Source organism: Mytilus galloprovincialis, chromosome 8 (genome assembly GCF_965363235.1).
Source record: "Mytilus galloprovincialis chromosome 8, xbMytGall1.hap1.1, whole genome shotgun sequence".
NCBI lineage: Eukaryota > Metazoa > Mollusca > Bivalvia > Mytilida > Mytilidae > Mytilus > Mytilus galloprovincialis.
In genome coordinates this window covers 73,322,253-73,348,025 of record NC_134845.1, presented here as the reverse complement: position 1 = coordinate 73,348,025, position 25,773 = coordinate 73,322,253, and the positions used below count along the sequence as shown (strand labels likewise).

The 25,773-nt window shown below is 30.6% G+C and overlaps 2 protein-coding genes across 5 annotated transcripts in view; one reads left to right on the top strand and one right to left on the bottom strand.

Moving 5' to 3' along the window:
* The window catches only part of LOC143042529 (transmembrane protein 232-like), a 53,533-nt gene extending 42,943 nt beyond the window's left edge, over positions 1-10,590 (bottom strand). For 2 of the 4 annotated variants that reach the window (XM_076214899.1, XM_076214902.1), the window contains exons 1-3: positions 10,491-10,590; positions 3,758-3,909; positions 1,482-1,596 (exon numbers count right to left, since the gene is read on the bottom strand). In XM_076214899.1, the coding sequence (XP_076071014.1) occupies positions 1,482-1,596; positions 3,758-3,891 (249 nt within the window). In that variant the 5' untranslated portion in view covers positions 3,892-3,909; positions 10,491-10,590. Of the gene's footprint in view, positions 1-1,481; positions 1,597-3,757; positions 3,910-10,280; positions 10,466-10,486 lie in introns of those variants that run through there. The other 2 variants (XM_076214900.1, XM_076214901.1) reach the window with 2 other exon arrangements.
* A 6-nt stretch (positions 10,591-10,596) lies between these two features.
* LOC143042532 (complex III assembly factor LYRM7-like) lies at positions 10,597-23,817 on the top strand. The gene is made up of 5 exons (XM_076214906.1): positions 10,597-10,671; positions 17,799-17,871; positions 18,267-18,337; positions 19,399-19,483; positions 23,642-23,817. The coding sequence occupies exons 1-5, from the start codon at positions 10,654-10,656 to the stop codon at positions 23,746-23,748; spliced, it is 354 nt and encodes a 117-aa protein (XP_076071021.1). The 5' UTR covers positions 10,597-10,653; the 3' UTR covers positions 23,749-23,817.
* The last annotated feature ends 1,956 nt before the right edge of the window (positions 23,818-25,773 follow it).

Sequence of the window (25,773 nt, the reverse complement as noted above, 5' to 3'; positions counted from 1 at the left end):
ACTGTTAGTAGTCTGTTGTTATTTATGTGTTATTGTCATTTTGTTTATTTTCTTTTGTTAGTCTTGTATGATTTTTGGTTTTAGTTTCTTGTGTATAATTCAGAGTTTAGTATGACCTCTATTACCACTGAATATATCTATTTGTTCAGGGGCCAGCTGAAGGATGACTTCCGGATGTGGGACTTTCTCACCCATTGGTGTCCTTTGGCTGTTGTCTGCTCTATGGTCCGGTTGTTGTCTCTTTGACACATTCCCCATTTCCATTCTCAATTGTATCGTAACTTCTCATTTGAAGGTTAAACTGGCTAAAACGTTTCTTCTGAGCATTCAAATAGCAGTGGGTAAATTTAGATGTATAAATAAAAGGTTTTTGTCTGCCAGTAATGAGTCTAAAGAATGAGACAACTATCCCCCAATCACCAAAGGACATCGATGTAAACAAGTGCTCATCAGACTTTAATCATTGCAACAAAGTTTCATTAGATTTTAATCATTTGAATAAAGTTTCATCAGACTTTAATCATTGCAACAAAGTTTCATTAGATTTTAATCATTTGAATAAAGTTTCATCAGACTTTAATCATTTGAATAAAGTTTCATCAGACTTTAATCATTTGAACAAAGTTTTATCAGATTTTACTCATTGGAACATAGTTTCATTAGACTTGAATCATTTGAACAAAGTTTCATCAGACTTTAATCATTGGAACAAAGGCAGTGGCGGATCCAGCCATTTTAAAAAGGGGGGTTCCCAACACAGAGTAAAAGGGGGGTTCCAACTATATGCTCCCATTCAAATGCATTGATCGGCCAAAAAAAAAGGGGTTCCAAACCCCCGGAACCCCCCCCCCCCCCCCCTGGATCCACCACTGAAAGTTTTATTAGATTTTAATCATTTGAACAAAGTTTCATTAGATTTTAATCATTGGATCAAAGTTTCATTAGATTTTAATCATTTGAACAGAGTTTCTTAGATTTTAATTATTTGAACAAAGTTTCATCAGACTTTAATCATTTGAGTATAGTTTCATCAGACTTTAATCATTGGAACAAAGTTTAATCAGACTTTAATCATTGGAACAAAGTTTAATCAGACTTTAATCTTTGGAACAAAGTTTCATTAGATTTTAATCATTTGAACAAAGTTTCATTAAATTTTAATAACTTGAACAAAGTTTTATCAGACTTAAATTATCTGAACAAAGTTTCATGATCAGACTTTAATCATTTGAGTATAGTTTCATCAGACTTTAATCATTGGAACAAAGTTTAATCAGACTTTAATCATTGGAACAAAGTTTTATCAGACTTTAATCATTGGAACAAAGTTTCATTAGATTTTAATCATTTGAACAAAGTTTCATTAAATTTTAATAACTTGAACAAAGTTTTATCAGACTTAAATTATCTGAACAAATTTCATCAGATTTTAATCCTTTGAACAAAGTTTTAGACATTTCTGTAAGCTTCAACAGTATTACCTTAGATCTTTCCAACATTTTGTGAGCTGTAGCCTCGTATTTCTCTCTCTCATCCAATGTTTTAGCATTGTTGTACTGATATACAAATTCCTCTGTAACTTCTAATGGATTACGACTGAAAATGATATCGTTTTATTTTTTAACTCATACATGTACCATTATTCAGAGAAAATAAACTTCACGTGAACTGTGCAGTGAAAGAAAAAAGCAGGATAAAGATTTGAGATGAAGTTTGATTCTACAACAACCATTTTCCATTTTGCAATACTAATGATTTTCTGGTTAAAGTTGACTTTTCAACATATTCATTACTAGCAGCATACGATGGCCCATTTTTTTTTAGTTTTGTTTGTCACATAATGTTAATGCATACTTTATTTCACAGGTCATGTATTATGACAATAAACATTTCATTGTAAAGTTTGTAAACACATTATTTTGAGGTTACAATTTCTGCTGCAATAAACATGACAAGGATAATAACAAAAAGCTTTAAAGAGCCTGTGTCTCTCACCTGGATCCATGTTCATCATTAATAATGACTACTTTACAATATTGCATACTAGAAATCAACAAGAGGCTGTCAGAGCGACATCAAACAGGATTTATTAATATTTATTTTTAAATATCACAAGAACCATAACTGATGCACAGTTAAAGTGAAAATCATCAATATCAAACTTGACCTCCATTTTGTCATCAGTAACAACATATTAAAATTTGAAAGGCTTGATTAAATAGTTCATGAGTAAATGCAACAACATGACTGGTAACACATATTTCAATCTTTCAAGAACCATAACTCCAGAATAGAAAAATGAAAATTGCCATTATTGTACTTGACCTCAATTTTGTCATCAGTAACAACATATTTGAAGTTTAAATGCTTTGGCTGAACGGTTTATGAGTAAATACACGGACACAACTGGAAACACCATTTTTCAATCTTTCAAGAACCATAACTCCTGAATGGTAAAAGTCAAAATCATCAATATTAAACTTGACCTCCATTTTGTCATCAGTAACAACATAATAAAATTTTAAAAGCTTTGATTGAACAGGTCATAAGTTAATGCATGGACAGGACTGGAAGCGTCATTTTTCAATCTTTCTAGGACCAGATAACTCCAGAACCGTAAAAGTCAAAATCATAAATATTGAACTTGACCTCCATTTTGTTGTCAGTAACAGCATATTAAAATTTGAAAAGCTTTGGTTGAACGGTTCATGCGTAAATGCACAGACAACATTTGGCTGCCCCTGTCCGACTGGCCGCCCGGCCATACATCCCCAAATCAATAACCGACACTTTTGTCACAAAAATCTGGTTAATAAAGCTTATATCTTAAATCCCTTTTTTCAGTTGATTGTTTTTGGCTGATGGTGACAAATTAGGTCACGTCACCATCTAAAAATGGATATTTTAAAACAATAGGAAATGATAAATCATCTCTTTTATCATACATTTTGTGTAAATTTGGGTATTAAGTTTCCTGTTAAAGATATAGATATAAAAGATCCAAGAAAGGGCAGTGTTCGTTGTTAGTATTAAATTTATTTAAAGTCAGTTCAATTGGATAAATCTCTTTAGTGTGCTTACTGAAGTCGTCAATATTGAGAGCCAATGTATATATAGTCATGATCATCCAAATGTATCTGAAAGTGATATTAAATTTTTGTATTCGCTATTGTTTGGATTGGTCTTGCTGATTTTGGTCATAAATTATATCTCATAACAATACAGAAACAGGTTTGCAATAGGCGGTACACAGTTAGTTGGAATTCTGATAACTTGATGATATACAATGATTTACGAAATCTCCACATATAGCACACACAAATATTATGGAGTAAAAATTCAAACGCAGTTATAGTATCAAAGCAGGCCCAATTGACATAGTTCTTTTGTTTGTAAATTACAATTTGTTGTAACTAAAAAATTACCTCAAAGAGTTTGTCCATAGATAGCGCATTCTGACATTATAAATGCGCATTCTGACATTATAAATGCGCATTCTGACATTATAAATGCGCATTCTGACATTATAAATGCACATCTAATTAAGTGTGAGAATATGAAGACTGTAGAATGAAATTGTTAATAAAACTACTTAAGCAGTAAGATCACAGGGTTACTTATTATGCACAAATTGTAAAACTTAAAAAAAAAGACAACATATAATAGAATTAATTGCATCAAGATATGATTTAACATGAAATATGGTATCTGAAAGAATAAGTTGGTTTACAGTACTTTCTAACAATAAATATTCTACCTTGTTTGTAAAACTTTTTGACTTTCTACACTCTGCAGGTAAGACTGTTTGAGTAAACGTTCCTGTAACTCTAATCTTTGACTATGTGATATAATACCAAACTTGTGAACAATTGGAATCTTTGTAATCGGCATGGTTTTGATTTACAGTTTCTGGAAAAAATAAGATAACAAACATATTTTTAAATCAATATTCATTTGGTTTTAATCAAATCAAATCAAATATTTTATTGTCGTATAAACTTTACATGCAGTTTGTGACGAACATATATTAACATAATGAACACAATAAACATATACAAATGTATACGTTCATATCAAACATACACAATAAAAACAGATTCAAAATTTATAAATACAAACAAGCTCAGGGATCTCCATGGATGAAAATTGAACGATGGAGGAACTTTCACCATCATAAACCGTATCTACGCTGTACAGCGTAGCGCGATCAACAATGTTTCATCCCTCCATGACTTTATCTAGCAAATCAATGCTATGCAACATGCATCTTTCATGTCGGAATAGAAACCGGAAATGCTGATGTATCAATTTAATTGTAAACTACGAAATGAATTCGGAATTACGATACGATATTTATTTACAGGAAATATTAAAAGTTTTTACTTTTTAACTTTTAAAGTAATTCTATATTATCGTTACAATACAGCAATACTCGAGTTATTTTCGATGAAATAATAATTACTGTTTTACGTTTCATGTTGATATTTCTTTTTACTTAAAAGTTTAGTTCTTCATGTTTTTGGGTGCTTTTACAGTACCAGTTTAACATGTTTAAAGCTATGACCATTTCTTTCAAAAAACTCTGAGACAATACTTTGGATTTAACAATCTAAAGGTTTAAGTGCTTGGTAAAAATTGCAGGATAAAAAAAATATATATGTATAAAATACAAAATGAATTTGTACTTGCTAGGAAACTGCAGAAAAGGCTCAATGAACCTGCCCTGGCTTTTCATCCTGAATTTAAAGTTCATACAAATTGATTTCATATTTTTCTAATACAATGTTTGTTTCATGTCTGTCCTATTTGTTTTTTTACATAAATTGTCTATGTTCATGATGGTAGCAATACACAGTTAGGAGTATATTATTGCATTTTGGTCCCGGTGAATTTTTCAAATAGGAACATTATTGTGTAATAAAATTCATTTTTAGACAGCTGAGTGCTAATTTAGCCTTCAAAGATGGTTTATAAGAGCATCAAGATTATTTTTTATATGATTTAAGGGCTATTTTATTTTTGACAATCTGTATTTTCATAGCAAGACTGGCCATCGGTCCAGAAATTAATGTAATGTTTACAAACACTTTTTTCTACACGAAGTTTTTGACGCAATTTTACAAAAAAAACGAGACGAAAGACCAAGGATTTGTATTTTCATTGGATTTGCTGAATGATATATGTACACAGTTTCAGAATTTTAAGGTATTACTTCTAGCAATTGAAATTCTACTTTTAGCCAAATTTTGGGGAAATATGTGACATCTTTTCCCCCCTTTTTGTAATATTTTATAACACATAAATGCAGATTAGGCCAAATAAAAAAGTATGTGTGGTTCCAGTTACATCTGAAAAAAAGTTAGGGTAGGTAGGTAGGGATTTTTTTTTATTTGATGGTTTTTTTTACATTGAGTCTATGGGAGCAACATTCTGACTTTAACAGTGCTTAATGAAAAATGACAATAAAACCTTTAGGGTAGGCTATTTTTCAGCCGAAAAAGTAGGGACGGTACGTAGGGTTACTGGAACCACACATATATTTTTATTTGGCCTTATTGCCATGGATACACTCAAAAGAAATTATATTTTACCATTTATTATTAATACTTGAGCTTTTTAAGAGATGTTTTTGCGGTAATATTCTACATATCAAGCCACATCATTTGAAATTAATTTATTCAGTAAAATTATCAGCATGATTGATCATTCATCAATATTGCTTTATCAGGTCAGGAATAACCACCAATTGGTGGATTATACCTCAGGCCACAATTAAAAATATTTTGGTTTGCCCAAACCCTACCCAAATGTTGAGACAGTGGGTAGGTAGGTAGGCATTTTCTTTTTTTTTCTTCAAAAAAACAAAATTGAAGTATCGGGTGTTTATTAGTCTTCATGCCTTTCTGATTAAAAAAAAACTTCTTCAAATCAGGACAATAAAAGAATTTGAGTAGGCAGCTTTTTTCTGAGTAGGTAGGGTTTGGGCAAACAAACCTATTCTTTTTTATGGCCTCAATTGATGTATAATCCACCAAATTGGCACCAATTGATGTATAATGCAAGTTTTTTGTAATTAAATGCTAGTGTGAGATAGGAGCATGATTTTGCAACTTGCAACCTATTTCATGACCCTTATCGAGTCCTACGAAAGTTTCAGTTTTGTCTAAGCCTGCTGCATCTCTTGAGAATGCATGTGTACAACAATTCTTTTGTTGAAACATTTGTGCTATTGACCATGATTGACTTTTGATAATGAAAGTTAAAGGGAAATTCCGCGATGTTTTACTTATCATCTAATTATGTTCATTTTAACATAAAAAACACATTTGCAAAGTTTTAAATTTATATTCCTTCTAATAACGGAGAAAATCAAGTATTTGTAACTTTTTTGGTTGAATTCTCGAGTGGGTCGTGACGTACAATGTATTAGCCCGATTTATTGAATTCTGGGAAAAAATAAAATCTGTTTAACTCTTATAGCTTATCGACAATATACGTAATTAAAAGCGCACAGCTGACGAATGGTCAAAGTTATGAACCACAATATAAGAATGAACGAAAATGAATATGCATATACCGTTTTGTATTGATTGAATTAAACTCCTATAAAATTATCTCTAGTAAATGTTTTTGAATAAATTTAATTAATTATTGTTGAGATTTTTTTCATAAAATATTTATTGAACATTTTTACTGATATTGAACTGAAAATATTTCAGTTCTATTTACCGTTATTGTTTTGATAATCATTTCAATGCAACTAATGTGTGAGCAGAGTGTGTATATTATTTTGTAAAGGTCACTGTATATTTCTCGGCTTGAGGTCAATTCGTTTACCTTGTAGCTATTTAGCCGCAGGTGTGAGTTCAAGCGTACACAGGTATAAATGTTGTTATTTGGAAAGGATAAACAGAAAGGATTAGAAAGAGTTTGCTGTCACGATGTTAATACACTAAGATTTAATACACGATGAGAATAAAGATACAATAATTAAATTGTGTAAATTAATTGAAAATAAAATTCAGATTCGTAATTCCGAAAGTGTATAAAAATAAAAGGAAACAATTTTTGATTACTTTCTTAGCGGCAATTGGCGTAAAGATTCAAATATGAAGCAAAAAATAGTAGTTTTAATCTTTTATAAAAACTAAATGCAATATTACCCAATTTGATATACCATTGTACATCTGTTTGATATCATTGACTTTACCTGAATTTCTTAACTTGTATTCAAATCTGGCTGTGTTTAAATGCTAATAAAACTATTGCAATTTTAAAGTTTTTAATTGACAAAAAAATACAACATACAACATGCATGATTTTTTTTTAGTTTCTTTTTAACATTTTATTCTTACATAATTAAATTCATTTGACAATCATTTACACGAACTTTTTGTGAAAAGAATATCAATTATCTAAGCTAAGGCATTATTTCTTTTGAGGATTTTTGAGGATTTTTTTTAAAATTCTATGATAATATTTGTGCAATGTTGAACATGATAGCCGTCATTAATCCAAATAAGTAATACAGTAGTTGTAATAAAAGTTATATTTTAGTCATGCATAACTTATATTGACGAATTTATAATAGTTCGTCCATACATCGTTGTTCTTGAAACAATCATTATTAGTATACATGTAAGTTTCCTGACGTATAAGAGCCATCGAGGATGAGCTCCAGAGAAATCAGACTAGTGGCGTTTCGTTCGTTTGTTTGTTGGGAAAGGAGAGGAAATGCAACCGTTTGTACAGATAAAAGACAGAATTACCATACAAGCATTTATAGTCAACACAATCAGAAAGAGTTCCCATCGTTAGACGGGGAATATGAAGGCTTCCAAGAATGAACAAGTGACATGTCTAACTCTGAACAGTTAGAAAACAGACTATCGACATCGACCGCTTGTTCTTAATATTTGAAACTGTATGCATATATATACGTATATGTTTATGATATATATAGTGATGAGTTCTTGCGTCTGACAAAAACTAAATTCCTTCATGGTTATATCTTGCCATACGTTTATATTGGTTTGTAAGGTGATTACTCACAATAGTTATTTGAAAATCCTGTTTGTGAGCTGTAGATTCATTTCAATACAGAAATTTCGTCTATATATTTCACAAGTGTATAACACGGAGAAGCTCTGAAGGTCCATTACTCCCATTTTGTTTGGGTGTGAACCATTGATGTTTACAGCAATATCACAGAATAAGATGATGATGGTAGAAAGAACTATGGGCGTCATGTGGCAAATATTACATGCATAACGGACAATAAGTTGTCAATCTGTATGAAAAGATTTCCAATACAACCATATTATTGAGAAGGAATGTTTACATGCTATACTCTCGTACTAGTATTACAGGGTTCTTGTGGCGTTCACCTTAGACACACATCTTTTTAACGATGTTTAAAAAAAAGACAGAACCAATTTAATGTCATATTTCCCTATTTTTTAAATATAACTAAAAGTCTTTTATCTGACAAGAATACCCCTATTTAGCGAACAAGTAATTTATTCTTTTTACTGTTATTGAATACCAAGAAAGAAAATAAATCCCGAAATTAATTTGAAACTTTGATACTCAAAAGTTTCCAAGCAAAATATTCACATTCCCTGGGGATAATTAGTGTTCGTCCAGTGGCATATATAACAATTGTGATGACAAATTACTTCCTTTGTTCGAGAACAATCTTATTGAAATATAAATCTGTGATTTTACTAGGTCCACAGCTTCAATGAACCAAAGCAAAAGTTATACATCGACCTGTATTTAAATCAAATTGGTTCTCTTCTTCTTCTGGTATACAATAGTCTATCGACATTCGATGATTACATACTGTTGGCATACGTGGACTAGTCTATTTACAAAACTTTTACCCCTATTTATTCAAAATATATGTATTTTTCTTATGTTCAATGTATACATGTATATATTTTAAATTGCGCTATAGTTCCGTAACTTTCTATCCAGTCGTATAAACGAATCATCGGCAAGTGCGTACATTTTTTTAAATCAATATTTCTGGTCTGTTCCAATCTGTCCTTCACTTTTGACAATGACTATATATTACATTTTCCCAAATTCACCCTTGGAAAAAATATTTAAATAGATTTTAATTTCATCAAATCTTATTTTTTGGGTATTATTTATATGTTTATGAATTATATTCTTTACACCAGAAATGTTATTTATAAACAAGCGTATGAGTTTAGTAATGACAAGTAAGACAGAGTTGTATATTATTCATCTGATAGTTCAAAATGGAAAGTTATAAGTTATAAGTTATCAGCCGTGTACACTGATCAATACCTGCAGAAGTGAAACGATGCATGAACTTGCAAGCCCGACAGGAAATCGCTTGAATACCTGGACGTGTCACCTTACACCCCTCACAATACCTTTGGAAGTAATACCTTTAGCCATGCTGGTGATCAGATGAGGGAAGATCAAAATATATTTGTTTATTACTTTAAAGAATTATGAACAAATTAGATTTTCGAAAACAATTTTCACGGAACACTTATTTATGATTTCAACTTTGACTTTTCACCTAATTCCAATATCAACAGTTTAAAAACAACAGACCATGGTAATTTAAAAAAAAGTAAGAATATTTTTCGTATCAAGTTAGTTAGTCGGATAAAACAACCGTACAATTGACAAGATATCGACACGCAATTACGACTACATCGGTTACTGTAGTTTTATTTCTTTGTGGTTTATAGACATATCGTTTTTATTAATCGGGAAAGAAGACAAAATGGCGGATCGCAGAGAATTGATACTCTAAATTTAAAATCGATGGTGATCGCTTATCTAGCGGAATAAAACTTTAATATCTATGAATTTGAGCATTTTTATACAGAATGAACATAATATCAATTTTTGATTTTTTTGCGAAGTTTCCCTTTAAGTATTTATCAAAGAGCCCCATTCACCTTTTGAGTTGTACTCATGATCACATGACTGCAGACAGTAATGATGTCCTTTGACAGGTGATTACAGGTAAATTTGCCAATCAAGAATTGACAAGATAACAAAAGAAGAAACTTCAAATAAATGCAATATGTTATGTTACAATACTAAACTAGTAATGTTTGACAAGTTTTCATACCATAATATGGTTTTAAGAAAACAATGCTCCATTTTGGTGGAATAATTTGTTTTGAAAAACAAAGAATTATACACCAATTGTTCTATACCATTATATGTCAATTGGTGGATTATACGTCAATTGAGGTATAATCCACCAATTGGTGGTTATTCCTGACCTGTTTATATGCAAGGAACCATTGATTTTGACTTCGCCCAAGTGTAAGGACCTAAGAGCTACGGTTCCGCAGCTAAGATCAGGTCGGCTTCTCATGCTTGTCGACCGTCATCGTTTCAAAAGATTGCCGTTTTTGATAATGTACATCGTTTATTAATAAATCTTCTGTGTTAACTAGATGTTAGGAGTAACTGAAACTCATAAGACCTACAAATAAACGTGATTTTGTATAAAAACTGATCCAGCTTCATACGTTTCCCTCCATGATGTTTGTTTCCATAGAACTACTTCCGGTTTTAATCCTGTACAAGGAAAACTCCAAAGAGATAAAAAAAAAAATCCCTTTGGGAGTCTTCTAGAGTTTTCTTCGAAAAATGTCAATTAGGAGCAAGGTAATGCAGACAAGTCAATGTCAAAAGTTTTGTTTAAAGTAGAATTCACAAATAACCTAAGGTCTCCAAATAGAATTAATACACTACATTTAAGACAAAACAAAGCACATAATAAACTATAGACAATATGTAAGCTTACTTTCCACTGTGCTTTTATTTTAATAAGTTTTATTCCGGGTCTGGCAAGGCTATTTTAATTTCGTCCTAGAAAAAATTAACATTGTAGGAAGGCATCCCAGAAAGTCCCAGAAAAATAAAAAATAGCCTTGCCAATGACGTCATAATTATTTGGACTAGGTAAAACCGTTTTCCCATTAACATCAGAGCAATGACGTATAATTAACATATAACAGGATAGCTATTATTTGAACTTGGAATTATTTTTAATTATGGAATTCGCATAATTTCTTGTGTTTAATTTTTTTTATAAATTCCATGTTTATTTTGTATTATGATCTTTTAAGCGGTTAATAACACTTTCCATGCAATGCATTTTGGTTAGATAGTGTTGTGCGCGGCACAGTACATTCTATTGAAAATATACTATTTTCTTTGTGATAGAAAGTGTTGTACGCAGCACAGAACATTTCAGTACAGAACAATCATGGAATTTATGAAAAATTTCAATAACAAGAAATCAAGCAAATTCCATAGTTAAAAATAATTCCAAGTTCAAATAATAGACTGTTAATTATACATCCTTGATCAGAGCTTTTGCTTAATTTCTTCAAACATTTTGAACAATTGTATATTGGTACATGTTTACCTTTCATTTTTGTTGAGCCTTTGACTTTAGTCGAAAAAGCGAGACATAGTGATAGTGATCCTACATTCTGTTGTTGTCATAGTCATCTGCAATGGCGTCCATAAATATTATAATAATAATAATAAATTCTTTATTTAAAGAGGGTAACTCAATTAGAACTAGTCTAATTTTCATTGAGGCCCTCAAAAAAAAATACATGCATACAGTTAACATTCATACATTAAAATACAATATATATTACAATATATATTACTAGTATACACAATTCAATTATTGAAATATACAAATGGTAATAAATGGCAATATTTGATCAAGTTTTGTTAAAGGAATAAAAATTATTTGATTTGCATATATAATTTTCAAGAAAATTATTATAACAATGTTTCTTGAACATGTTGAATAATTCCACATCACAACATTTTTTTATTTAGAGTGGTAAATTATTTCATACTTTGGTTGCAGAATAGTGAGAAGATTTTTTTTAAAAATTTGTATTTGGTGTTGGAACAAAAAGATCATGATTAAAGACAGATCGAAAGTTGTGGTGTTGCACATCATCAATATTTGGAATTTGCTAAGTAATCAAGTGTTAGTCCATTTACAATTTTATACATTATAATTGATTGTTGGTATTTTATTCTTTTGGTAAAAGATAGCCATTTTAAAGATGAAAACATGAAATTAGATGGAATAGAAATATCGCATTCCAGTATAATTATTGCTACTCTTTTTTGAAGTTTTATCAGTTTATGATTGAATCATTCTATCTGAATCTTTTTGTAATAAATTTCCCTAAACTGAACTACAATAGTCTTTATATGGTAGAATATATATGCATTATAAAATAGTTGCCTTGTGTGTATTGGCAAATATACTTTAATTTTATATAAAAGTGATATTTTAGATGAGATAATCTTACGTATATCCTCTGGGTGCAGGAATTTCTCGTTGCATTGAAGACCTGTTGGTAACTTTCTGCTGTTGTCTGCTCTATGGTCAATGATGGTTGGGTTGTTGTCTCTTTGGCACATTCCCCCTTTCCATTCTCAATTTTATTTTATTTTTTTGATATACGATCAACATGATCTTCCCAGCTTAAATTTTCATCAATGTCAATTCCAAGTAATTTGAAAGAATGGACATTCTCAATACATGTTTTGTTGACAGAAATACCTAATTCTGATTAGTTGTGTAAGTTTTTGTTTTGAACCCAATTTCATACACTTTCATACACTTAGTTTTTTTTGCATTGATTTTCATACTGTTAATGTTACACCATGATTGTATAGCATTTAAATCATTTTGCAATATGTTGTTTATTTTTTCAGTGTTTTTATCATGAAAATGCAATGTTATATATTATTCACTCTCAGTGTGGTTAAAGTTTTTGAAATTTTAATAACTTTCTTAAACTATCCTGGATTTGTACCAAACTTGGACAGAAGAAAATCCACTGATGCTGATTGCATCCCAACTGATGGAAATGATATTTCTGATATTCTGAATTTACCGAAAATCTTAAAAAATGACACCTATAAATTCGAAATCTATAATATACTGATAGCAAGATAAAACAAAAAATTATTATAGGCAACTGAAAAATGAAATGAATAGAAGGAAAATTTCCCAACTATATATAGATTTCTCATATTACGCATCAGGCTTCAATTATTACGAACAAAACGAAAAGTTCATCTAATATTTTTTTTCTAAAACAATATATCTTTGTTCTTTATTTTTTAAAGACACCTTGTTTACCAAGCTTACTTGTATCAGGTTTTAACCATCACTAATCACTCCTAATTATTAAAGATCAAACGACCAAATCAACATTATAATTGGTATTCAAAATAATCATCAGTCATGTCTGACATGTTTCATAAAAACGGTGCATGCCTATGAAAAATGAAATAACTTCTTAAATATTAAATTGATTTTATCAAAACCAAAATTATAAGATGAAGACTTAAATTAACTATCGAATGCATACCGTCACCACTCACTAAAACATATATTTCATGTCCTGAGTGGACTTTGAATGTCCTGAGTGCACTAGTGGCTGCATGTTTTTAAGGGATTTGCCTGAGTTGCCAATCTCTTGTATTACATACATGTATATGTATCTGTCATCATCAATCATGATTATTCGCTAGATCCTGTACGTCTAAACACCGCTCAGGGCCTATATTGTTGATAGTGAAAGTGACAAAGACGTAAACGAGAGACCCACCAACAAAAACAATTGACAATATTTCATACATAGATGGATCTTGTGTCCTCAAAGCAACAAAAAGTCTATAAAAAACACAACATTGAAGTGGGATCGGAGGTCATACATCAACCTGTTAAAATAGAACAATAGATTAGAATCAAAGCTCTTTTTTTTTTCTTTTTCTTTTTTTTTTTTAAGTTTTCCTAAAACTTGGAAATATGCTAATAAATATTTATAGTATAACTAATCGCCGTATTTAAATATATAAAAAATAAGACAACGCGTGACCGAACGACGCATGGTTTAAACGAGTGCGCAGCACGAGTTTAATCCATAGCGGCGTTCGATCACAAGTTTCCGGGGGTGCGCACCCCCCCTTTATTTTTGCCGATCAATGCATTTGTATCGGGACATATGTTTTGCACCCCCCCTTTGCCCTGTTTGCCCTGGGTTAGCACCCCCCCTTTCGAAAATTCCTGCATCCGCCCCTGTTATTCTTTTTATTACATTGGCAAATGTCTTTTTTTTATGAAATTAATGTAGAAAATGTAAGGAACTATATCTTTTTCCTACGCATTGACAATTTGTTTTGATCCGACGTTATCGACGTCTTGACAACGCCTTTTGTTGTATGACGTCAGAGAGTGAAATAACCACGTTTATTTCACATGTGAAATTATCGGTTTTTATTTAACTGGGAAATCAATGTAATTCATTGCAACCAATGTAATAAATAATTTTATGGGGCAATAATACTTCCAAATGTTGTTTCATGAAAATAAGACTTTTGTAAAATTTGATGCAATAATGTGGTTTTTTTTCGAAGTTATCAACAAATGTGACGATTTTTTTCTTTAATAATTGATACCCAAAGCCAGTTGTGCTGGTACTATAAAATTTATAGTTACAATTTGTAGAAGGGTTTGTGATACACTGAAAGTTTAAATGATTAATACAAGTCTTTGGAATGGCAAACAATAAAGAGATCTAGTACAAAACTTAGCATGAAGAAATATTTGATGTGAAACAATTCATACTTGGTTATATAATTATCTTTATTTAGGAGTTCAAGTTAGTATAGATCAACAGTCCATTACCTGTCTTTTCTTAGAGTGAACTTTTGGATTTTGATAATGATGGTTTATGCATGACCAGTGACTTTTTTAAGGAGGGTCATTCACTTCAAAATTTGAATGGTCCTATATATCCAAATTCCCATATATACAAAACAAGAATTGATTAATAAGTCATTTCTGAAATCATGTCTTTCACTGGAAAAGATTATCAATTTTGCACTCCTTAGTGACTTCATTTACCAGATAGAACATGCAGAATGGCATCAGGGGCTGCAATTTTAAAAGTTTCTAGCACTTTCATAATCATCAATTTGTAGGGTAGTATAGAAATAAGTACATAATCTTGATTCACATACGACGGAGGGTGGGTGACCATCTTTAAGATTTTAATTTCCCAAACATTTTGCGCAGTATAAAATCAAACTTTTTCAATTTTTGCTCAACATGTGTTAGAAGTGACAATGCCCACATTTAGGTCAAGTCACATGACAGATTCATCTTAAAACTGTATCCTGGAACTGCCGTATTAAATCACTATACAAAGACTTGATCTAGCCATCTAACCTGTCATACTGTTAATACGATATTTACTTCTACCATGTCTACTTAAGAAATAATATATCTATCACTAACATATAACTAACATCCAAGTTTTCCCCTTTGATTGGGGAGTTTACCATGCCATGTTTTGAATTTTTATCTGAATATTTATGCTGATGTTATTCAAACAAACTTCATGAACTTATTGCATACAGACATGACAGATGACAGATTTTAGTTTAAACAATATTACATTGTACCCCCATACACATTTTGTTGGGGTTGAGAAATGTACAAATACAAATACAAATAGGCTTAGACATGGTATATTAATTACATAATTGATCATACATAATAAGTATTGTAAATAATCATGATAATGTATTATTATAAACAATGACTATGAATTAAAGACATTGACAATTCTATAGAGTTTGTTCAGCTTTACGCAGGTTCAGACTGTCTCAAATCAAAGAGGAAGTCAATTTTAGGATTGTGTATGAATTATAATTTAATAAAAAGATTATATTATTTTCATTTTTTTCAAATTTTGTAGGATCATCGATTATATTTGAAATTTTTTGGTAAAATATGGCCCTTTTAGTTAAGTATTCTTAATGTAAAAGAAAATGTTTTATCATTTTCAATTAGACCAGAATTACATACAGAGCAGTATCTCTCATTTCTGGGAATATTTAGATGTCTCCCTCTTTCAATCATCAGTATATATAAGGGCATTAGTCTTATACAGATCTTACATATTGCAGCTCTGTCTCTTCTGTTTTTTAAGATATCAACATAGGATGGTCTTTGGCCCATTATGTAGACACTCTTGAAAAGTCAAATTTTTTATCCAAGTATATTTGCATTTTGAACTTGCAAACATTGGTCATTAGTTCTTTGTTTAATAGAATTTAAATTACCTTTAACATAATTAAAGTTATTAATGATAGATATAGATTCCACAACTGCAACAAGTGTATTTTCTCCACTCGAGACAGTTAAATTTTAATATTTAAAGCATAAGGCTTGCTGAGCTTTTTAAATAATTAAAATTTAACTGTTGAGAGTGAAGAAATATCGTTATACACGAGTTACAGTGGTGGAATCTGTTTCTCTTCTAATTTTCATAGTTTCTTTTCAAAGATTTGAGGAAAGTTGTGTACTTTTGATGTGACGTCATCAAGCATGGTCGGCTTTTTTCATGAAGTCACAAAAAGAAAATTCAGAAGAAAACAAGAAAATTTGACGTCACAATTATATTTCAACCAGTCATTTGCTGAGAACAAATTTTCACTAGAGATTAGTGAGATTAGAAATATTTTTCTCACACCAGTCAGGAAATGTGAAAATATCATGAAAATTAGAGAAAAGACATTCCAAGTCCATTTAAAAGACTCTTACCGTTATCTTTATGACCCAAGGGTTTGAATCTACAGATCATGCAGATTTAGTGAATATAATCATATGCCAAAGAATTTTCCGCAGAAACTATATGGTTTAGGTAGTTGAATATTGAATATAATATTTTATTTTTCAAGGGAAACCTATTAAGTTTCGGCTTGACAATCCATCATAAGATGCCTTAAAATGAACCCCTAATATATCTTTGATAAATTTAACATGAAGTTTTTCAAATGGATTAGAGTCTATAAAATGTGAGTCCCCCCCTCCCCCAATTTCACTACCATATGTAAAATGTATAAAGATATGTTAAAGAACAAATTTGATCAGCAAGGAATTAGTTTTTATGAATATATTGTAGGTGCTAAATTAAAATTTGCACAAAAAGGGAACTGAATAATTTTTTTTTTTTTATACTGTGATTTTATAGGATTTAAACAAAGATTTTTTGAATTTTTAGCCGTAAGTAAGTTTGGTCATGTCTGTAGCATATATCATGTATATAATATGATCATGTTGATTCAAGTTATTTAAACTTACTAATTTGAAAATCTTATATTGCTACAGGTTTTTTGGCTAGTCCCATATTTAATAATACATGGGCGGTACATTGGTAGTAACAGCAAGTTTAACTGTGCAAGTATTTAAAGATATCAACATGTTTTAGTCAAAACTTAAAGATTCAAAGATTTAATAAATTTTAAATAAAAAATCAAGACTATCATTTTGAAAGATAGATGACTGGCCCCACTGCCACTCTACCCTCACCTACTCGCACTTTCAACATTCTTGCGTCCCTATTTGACTTTATTTTCACCACTGAAAATAGATATTAACTTTAATCTTGGCAGACACAGACCAATCAATTTGCCCTACTGATAATTTTGGTATTTTGGTCCTCAATGCTCTTCAACTTCGTACACTATTTGGCCTTTTTAACTTTTTTGGATTCGAGCGTCACTGATGAGTCTTTTGTAGATGAAACGCGCGTCTGGCGTATATACTAAATTTAGTCCTGGTATCTATGATGAGATTATTTAGGAGTTCCAATGCAGCAAGACCACTGATTATGCATGAGAAATCTTGAACAAGTCTTGGAAATTATCTTTAATTGTTTATTTTATTTTAGGTTCTTTCATCTTTCAAGAAATTACACAAGACAAGGTTAGAGGTGTTTAGAGAAGATGATAGAGCATTAGCAGGTGAAGTAACTTATTTAAATGCCCCACCTGAAATGACTTAAAAAAATTCATGCAAATAAAGTTTTTAGCACTTTTTTTTCATGCTTGAACATATTGTTTTGAATATGTGTTATGCTATTAAACCACGGATCCAAATGATCCACCAACACAAATGCATGTTGTGTATCATTGATAAAATATAGAAATTAAAATTGTTTATCTTCAAACCTGCTCGTCTTCCATAAAACGTTCAAGTGATTTTGCTACCTAAAATGTAGTTTCTCGAGGCTAATATTTCATGCTCATTCAGGAACTTTTGTTTGAAATTAACATGTGACTTTTATTTGAATGGAAGGGTATAGAATGGAATCTGCCAACAGTATGATGTTAAGTTCATATCTACTATTAATTTACAGTTGCAAGAGATAAAATTAACTTAGAATTTAGGAAGAACAAAGATGAAAAAGACACAGAAAAAATAAGTGAGGTTAGTTTCTGTTAAGTTTTTTTTTCACCATTTATATACCAGTTATAAAATATATTACTACTTTAAATATATATATTTGTTTTTGCCTCATGGTTTCAAAAATATGTGTATTAAATCTTGTTCTTAAAGCTTTATGACAAACTTATTCCTTGGTATTTGTTTTTTACAAATAAAGTTGATATTAATTAGTATGTTGTTATATGATTTTATATATAGATAGTGTATTAGTTTTCTCGTTTGAATTGTTTCACAATTTTCATGTCTGGCCTTTTATTTTTTAATTGGTAAAGGCTGTACTGTAGTGACCTTAACTCTGGTGGAGACAGTGTATTAGTTTTCTCGTTTGAATTGTTTCACAATTTTCATGTCTGGCCTTTTATTTTTTAATTGGTAAAGGCTGTACTGTAGTGACCTTAACTCTGGTGGATAGTTGTCTCATTTACAATCATACCACATCTCCTTATTTTTATACGACCGCCAAAATTAAAAAAAAATTGGTCATATATTGGTATCACGTCATCGTAGTCAGCATGATCCGAAGACAGATGGTTTTCCGGATGATAACTTAAGTATAAGTGAATAGAAATCAATAAAATTTTAACACAATGTTTATAACCACAAAAAGAAAGTTGGGGGTTATGGTCCCAAAGATTTAGGAATTAGGGGTAAAAAAAGGGGCCCAAATAAGCATTTTTGTAGTTTCCAGTCAATAACTTGTGTTTAAGTGTATAAATCTTTCTGAAATTATACCACAAGTTTCCATACTACAAAGGGATGGTTATTGCTCAAATCATTTAGCAATTAGTGGCAAATAAGGGGTGAAAACAACATTTTTTTCTGGTTAAAGGACAATGTTGACAATTTTAAAGCAGTGTAAGGGAGGTAATCAAATTCATTTAAAGAATACTGTTCAGTCTAGTAGTAGATTTTTGTGGAAATTTAATCTATGTGGTTCATCTGTCTTTATGCTACTTGTGTTTAATTTCCCTTTTGGTATGTTAACCCACTTTCTTGCAGAAATAGTAAGAAAATTTGACACCTTATTCTAATTAATATTTTAGTTAATACAAATAGCAGAAGATTCTGAAGACATCCTGAGGAGGAATGTAGTACAAGGAATTGTTCGTGAAGAAGACAAAGCTTTAAGTAAATAGTATTAAATTAGATTATACACGTTTTGTGACGTGGAACTCATGATCCTTCTTTATGTTACAAATACACCCATTCACAAGAATTGTATCTGAAATCAGTTAAAATAATGTTTGCTTAACCATATTATTCCTAAGTGAACAGTTAAAATAATGTTTACTTATCATATTATTCCTAAGTGAACAGTTAAAATAATGTTTACTTATCATATTATTCCTAAGTGAACAGTTAAGATAATGTTTACTTAACCATATAATTCCTAAGAAAACAGTTAAAATAATGTTTACTTAACCATATTATTCCTAAGTGAACAGAAAGCACCTGAGATCACCCCTAGTTTTTGGTGGGGTTCGTGTTGTTTATTCTTTAGTTTTCTATGTTGTGTCATGTGTACTATTGTTTTTCTGTTTGTCTTTTTCATTTTTAGCCATGGCGTTGTCAGTTTGTTTTAGATTTATGAGTTTGACTGTTCCTTTGGTATCTTTCGTCCCTCTTTTAAAATGTTCAAAAATATGCCATATTTTTCAGACCTCTTTAATGAGGTTATTTGTTGCCAATTTAAATCTGTCTATACTGAAATATATGGATAAATTTATTTATAAATGATTGGATTTTAAATGAAATGCTAATAATTATATAAGCTATAAAATCTATTCTTTCATAAATAAATCATTTAATTTTTTAAATACAGGCAATATACCAAATATTGAAAACAAAATTACAAGTTACACATTTTGGTTTTAAAAAAAGGTAATCAATATCTTATTAAAAGTAATGGCAATATTGATTAATGATATATTTTTAAGGAGGTCAATACTTATTATATGGACCTGTTTAAATTATATTAACAAAGGACGAAGTCAGAGTTTCAATATAATCTAACTGGTCCATATAAACATATTGACTTAGTAAAAGGCCTTAATTTATATATTACATATGTGAATATTTTATTATGTATTCATGTTCTTTCTGTGTTATTTTTATAATGTATTTTTCAATACATATGTACTTTAATCCATATACCAAGTTCAAAGACTGATTACTCCTTCATAAATCCGGTTAAAATTTCAAGTATGAGTTTCAATTTCACAGGTGAACCATGAATTGTCTTTTCATGTTTTTTATGATGAATAGAATAATATATTTTATGAGGTCTCAATTATTTAAAAAAAAATCTAAAACAAGAAAAGAAAATATATTTGACTGTAAAACTTATGATTTACAAAGGTTTTTCTCATAGATGGCACCATGTATGGGATGTTATCAGGATTGAGGTTTTGCACAAGTTTCAATACCCAGTTTAGCATTATATCTGGTTTATGCCAATATAATTTGTGAAGTTTGGATCAGATGTCAAAGCTTGTTCTTTCCTGGTATTTATCATCTTGTCAAACATCTCAATGATACATCGTTGTCTTTCCTGGTATTTATCATCTTGTCAAACATCTCAATGATACATCGTTGTCTTTCCTGGTATTTATCATCTTGTCAAACATTTCAATGATACATCGTTGTCTTTCCTGGTATTTATCATCTTGTCAAACATCTCAATGATACATCGTTGTCTTTCCTGGTATTTATCATCTTGTCAAACATCTCAATGATACATCGTTGTCTTTCCTGGTATTTATCATCTTGTCAAACATCTCAATGATACATTGTTGTCTTTCCTGGTATTTATCATCTTGTCAAACATTTCAATGATACATCGTTGTCTTTCCTGGTATTTATCATCTTGTCAAACATTTCAATGATACATTGTTGTCCCTGGTATCTATCATCTTGTCAAACATCTCAATGATTCATTGTTGTCTTTCCTGGTATTTATCATCTTGTCAAACATTTCAATGATACATCGTTGTCTTTCCTGGTATTTATCATCTTGTCAAACATTTCAATGATACATTGTTGTCCCTGGTATCTATCATCTTGTCAAACATCTCAATGATACATTGTTGTCTTTCCTGGTATTTATCATCTTGTCAAACATCTCAATGATACATCGTTGTCTTTCCTGGTATTTATCATCTTGTCAAACATTTCAATGATACATCGTTGTCTTTCCTGGTATTTATCATCTTGTCAAACATTTCAATGATACATTGTTGTCCCTGGTATCTATCATCTTGTCAAACATCTCAATGATTCATTGTTGTCCAAAAGTATTTATACTTTTCCTTTCTCAAGCTGGTGACTTGCTTTCATCAGCATGATATAGACAAATAGAAAGGAAATTCTTCTTCAATTTGAATAACAAATCTGTTTTTATTTGTTTCCTCATATGCATTGTAATCATTGATCATTTAAATCAGTTTTGGTTTGTTTTATTGACACCTATTTCATCATTTAATTATTTAACCTCCCAATATAGTATCCAAACCTTAGTAACCATTGAAAAAGTGATACTTTTATGCTTTCATTTGACATAATTTCAGAGATGACCACACTTCTTTGGCTATTATTTTTTTTGCCCACGCTGTATTGGACAAGGCATTAAATTTTACTCTGGTCTGTATGTATGTCTGTAGTCTGTACGCACATTGGGCAACATCTTATCCCATGGACACATTCCCCATTTATTTTATTTTGAAACTATAGCCTCTTTGTATTGCCCAATATTTAACATTTGGTACTAATGTAAACACGGGTTCAAATCATAACACTTTAAAAACAACAAAACTGACTTTGTAAGGATAGTGTATTAAGCTTTGAAACAGGGCAGACTCTTTTATTTCAAATGATTAGATGAGTCTCCAACTTTGAATTACTGAATGAACTGCTCTGGTTGACCTTTGGTATTTTTTGGTGGTAAACATTTCATAGAACATAGTGAAATAAAGATATTTACTTTGTGAAGTCACATTTTCCTTGAGAAAAGCACCAGTTAGAAGATCATAAAATTGAAAAAGGAAATGGGGAATGTGTCAAAGCGACAACAACCTAACCATAGAGCAGACAACAGTCGAAGGCCACCAATGGGTCTTCAATGTAGCAAGAAACTCCCGCACCATGAGGCGTCCTTCAGCTGGCCCCTTAAAAATTATGTATACTAGTTCAGTGATGATGGACATCATACTAAACTCCAAATTATACACAAGAAACTAAAATTAAAATCATACAAGACTAACAAAGGCCAGAGGCTCCTGACTTGCGACAGGCTCAAAATTGCGGCGGGGTTAGTTTAAAACATGTTTATGAGATCTCAACCCTCCCCCTATACCTCTAGCAAATGTAGGAAAGTAAACACATAACAATACACACATTAAAATTCAGTTCAAGAGAAGTCCGAGTCCAATGTCAGAAGATGTAACAAAAGAAAATAAACAAAATGACAATAATACATAAATAACAACAGACTACTAGCAGTTAACTGACATGCCAGCTCCAGACCTCAATTAAACTGATTGAAAGATGATGTCTTCATTATATGAATATCTGCATGTCTGCATGTTCAGTTATATTTAAGAATTATTTCCTTATACAGATGATAAAATTTAGTAAATGTTTTGACTAGTTTGTGATAACGAAAACCCTGGTGTAATAATTTTTCAATAATACATAAATTTCTCTCGCTAAAATCTTATACTTTGTTACATACACGAGCGAATCGTACAAGTTGAGATATATAATCATGGGAACGTGACAAGGGAATGTCACCATCTAAAAATGGATAATTAACGAAACATCACCATCTAAAAATGGATAATTAACGATAAGCAATGAAAAATCATCTCTTTTCTCATAATTTTTTGTATTAAGCTTCCTGTTAATAATATAGTTATCAAGATCGAGGAAAGGGCAGTGGTCATTGTTAGTATAAGCTTTATTTAAAGTAAGTTCAAAAGGATAAATTTCTATTATACATACGGAAATCATGATTATTGAGAGCCAATATATCATCCAATTATCTAAAAGTATTGTTAAATTTTTGTATCAAATGTTGTTTCGATGGGTGTTTGCTAATTTTAGTCATAAATTGTAACTCATAACAATACACAAAAAAAGCAATAAGTGGTACACAGTTAGTATGAGTAATGTGATTCCACAAAAATCATGTCTACCTATGTTAGACTTTGTATTTTTACACTTGGATTACATTTCAGTCTGTCTTATTCAAAGCTGTAGCAGACATGATATAACTATCTTTTATTTCAGGACTGCGGATAAGAAAAGATGTCCTAAGAAGTGATCCCATGTATAGTCTAGATGTCAAATATGAAGTGCCACAAAAGAAACCAAATTCATCTGATAATCCATCATGACAGAAGAACAGGCTTTTAATTGTATTTATATGTTTTTGTGTATTCTCCATTAAATTTATATCATGTGTATTTGGACATTTTATTGATACAAAGATCAGGTGAACTAAATTTCTATCTGTAAACTTGAAAACTCTGAGCTTAGTGCACTTATTCATACCCCTGCTCACCTGTTTAAAATATAGTTAGCAAAGTCTGTGTTTTTCTGTGTAAATTTCCAAAGTTGTTCCAATAAAAAACTAGATTGCTAGGCTGTACTGTAATTTCAGCCATTTCTGTAAAATGAGGCATAAAATTGTGTGTACAGTATAGAGTTGTTGTCATCAGCAACATACAGGTATATTACAAACCTTTTTATTTGTTGTTTTTATTTTTGTCATATCATGGTACATGTAGGGCCAATAAGGTCCTAATTTGGCCCAAAAAATTACTGCAAATTTTAAAGTTATCATACATATTCTTAAATTACTGAAAACTTGACTAAGCTACAAGGTATTCAGAAAAACAAAACAAATTTGACATTGAACAAGTTACCATGGCAACAAATCATGTCTTAAAATTTCAAGACTTTCCTTGTTTTTCATCAGTTTTAAGTATATTTTAGATTGAAAAAGTATGTGAGCACCAAGAAACAATTTTATATTTGGTGAGATTATGTGAATAGTTATAATAAAGCTTCTGTTAAATTATTTTGTTGTTTCTTGGCTGCGCATGATGTTTCCACAACAGATATAAAGATAGAAAACTGCATAAATTCTGTATTTTTCATCGTTTTTTTGTGAAAACAGTACATATTAATATGACGTAATTGTGACGTCATCAGATAAAAATCTTTATGTTTTTCATTTATATTTCTTGACCCTATGCATTTCTAAACATTATGTGCCAATTTGAAATAGTTAGCAAACATTTTATTTTCTTTGGCCAAATTCAGGCCTTAATGCCCCTACTTCTTTCTGCAAATTAAGGATTTATAGACATTATACTTGATTTCTATTTGAAAGGAAATGTTAGAATGTACAACAATTTATAGACAAATTTGGAAAGTATCTAAATATTGATTCTGTAATCAAGTTACTTGTTTCTAGAATTATATTAATGTAAAAAAAATGTGACCCCTGTAAAAATGGTTTAAACAAAATGATGGTTCTTTGAGATCAACTATAATACATTATGGCAAACAATCTTACCTTATATGAGAACTTTCAGCCAGAAGAGATGCATTCACAGGGTGTCATTGTGTTACAATGGTCCAAACAAGAGTGCTCACACTGAAATTTCTAGCCTTCTTTACTAACCATTGATATTATGTTGATATTCCTAAATCTAAAAAAGCTTTTCTACAACTATCACATAAACTTAACATAATCCAAGAAAATGAGGTCAAAGGTGGGATTAACCAAACTGGAAATACATAGATATAGGAAGATGTGGTATGAGTGCCAATGCGACAACTCTCCATCCAAGTAAAAATTTATAAAAGTAAAACATTACAGGTGAAGGTACGGCCTTCAACACAGAGCCTTGGTTCACACCAAACAGCAAGCTATAAAGGGCCCCAAAATTACTAGTGTAAAACCATTCAAACGGGAAAACCAATCATCTTATCTATATAAAATAGAGAAACAAGAAACACTTATGAACCACATAAACAGACGACAACCACTGAACATCAGATTCCTGACTTAGATACCATGAAAATCGGGTCAAGGTCAGATGAACCCTGCCAGACAGACATGTTTACTTTACAATCATGTATGTTTTAAATATAATAGACGACCTTTTCAATATAGTATCTAAGAAACAAACTTAACCAGAAAAACATAATATTGACCAATTAACCATGAAAATGGGGTCATGGTTAGATGATAATTGCCAGACAGCCATATACAACTTACAATCATTACCAAATATAGTTAACTTATTGCTAAATTTATTAGACAAATAGATCAAAAAACAAAATCTTCACATTGAGCAATGAACTGTAAAAATGAGGTCAAGGTCAAAACATGCCAGACTGATAAGTAC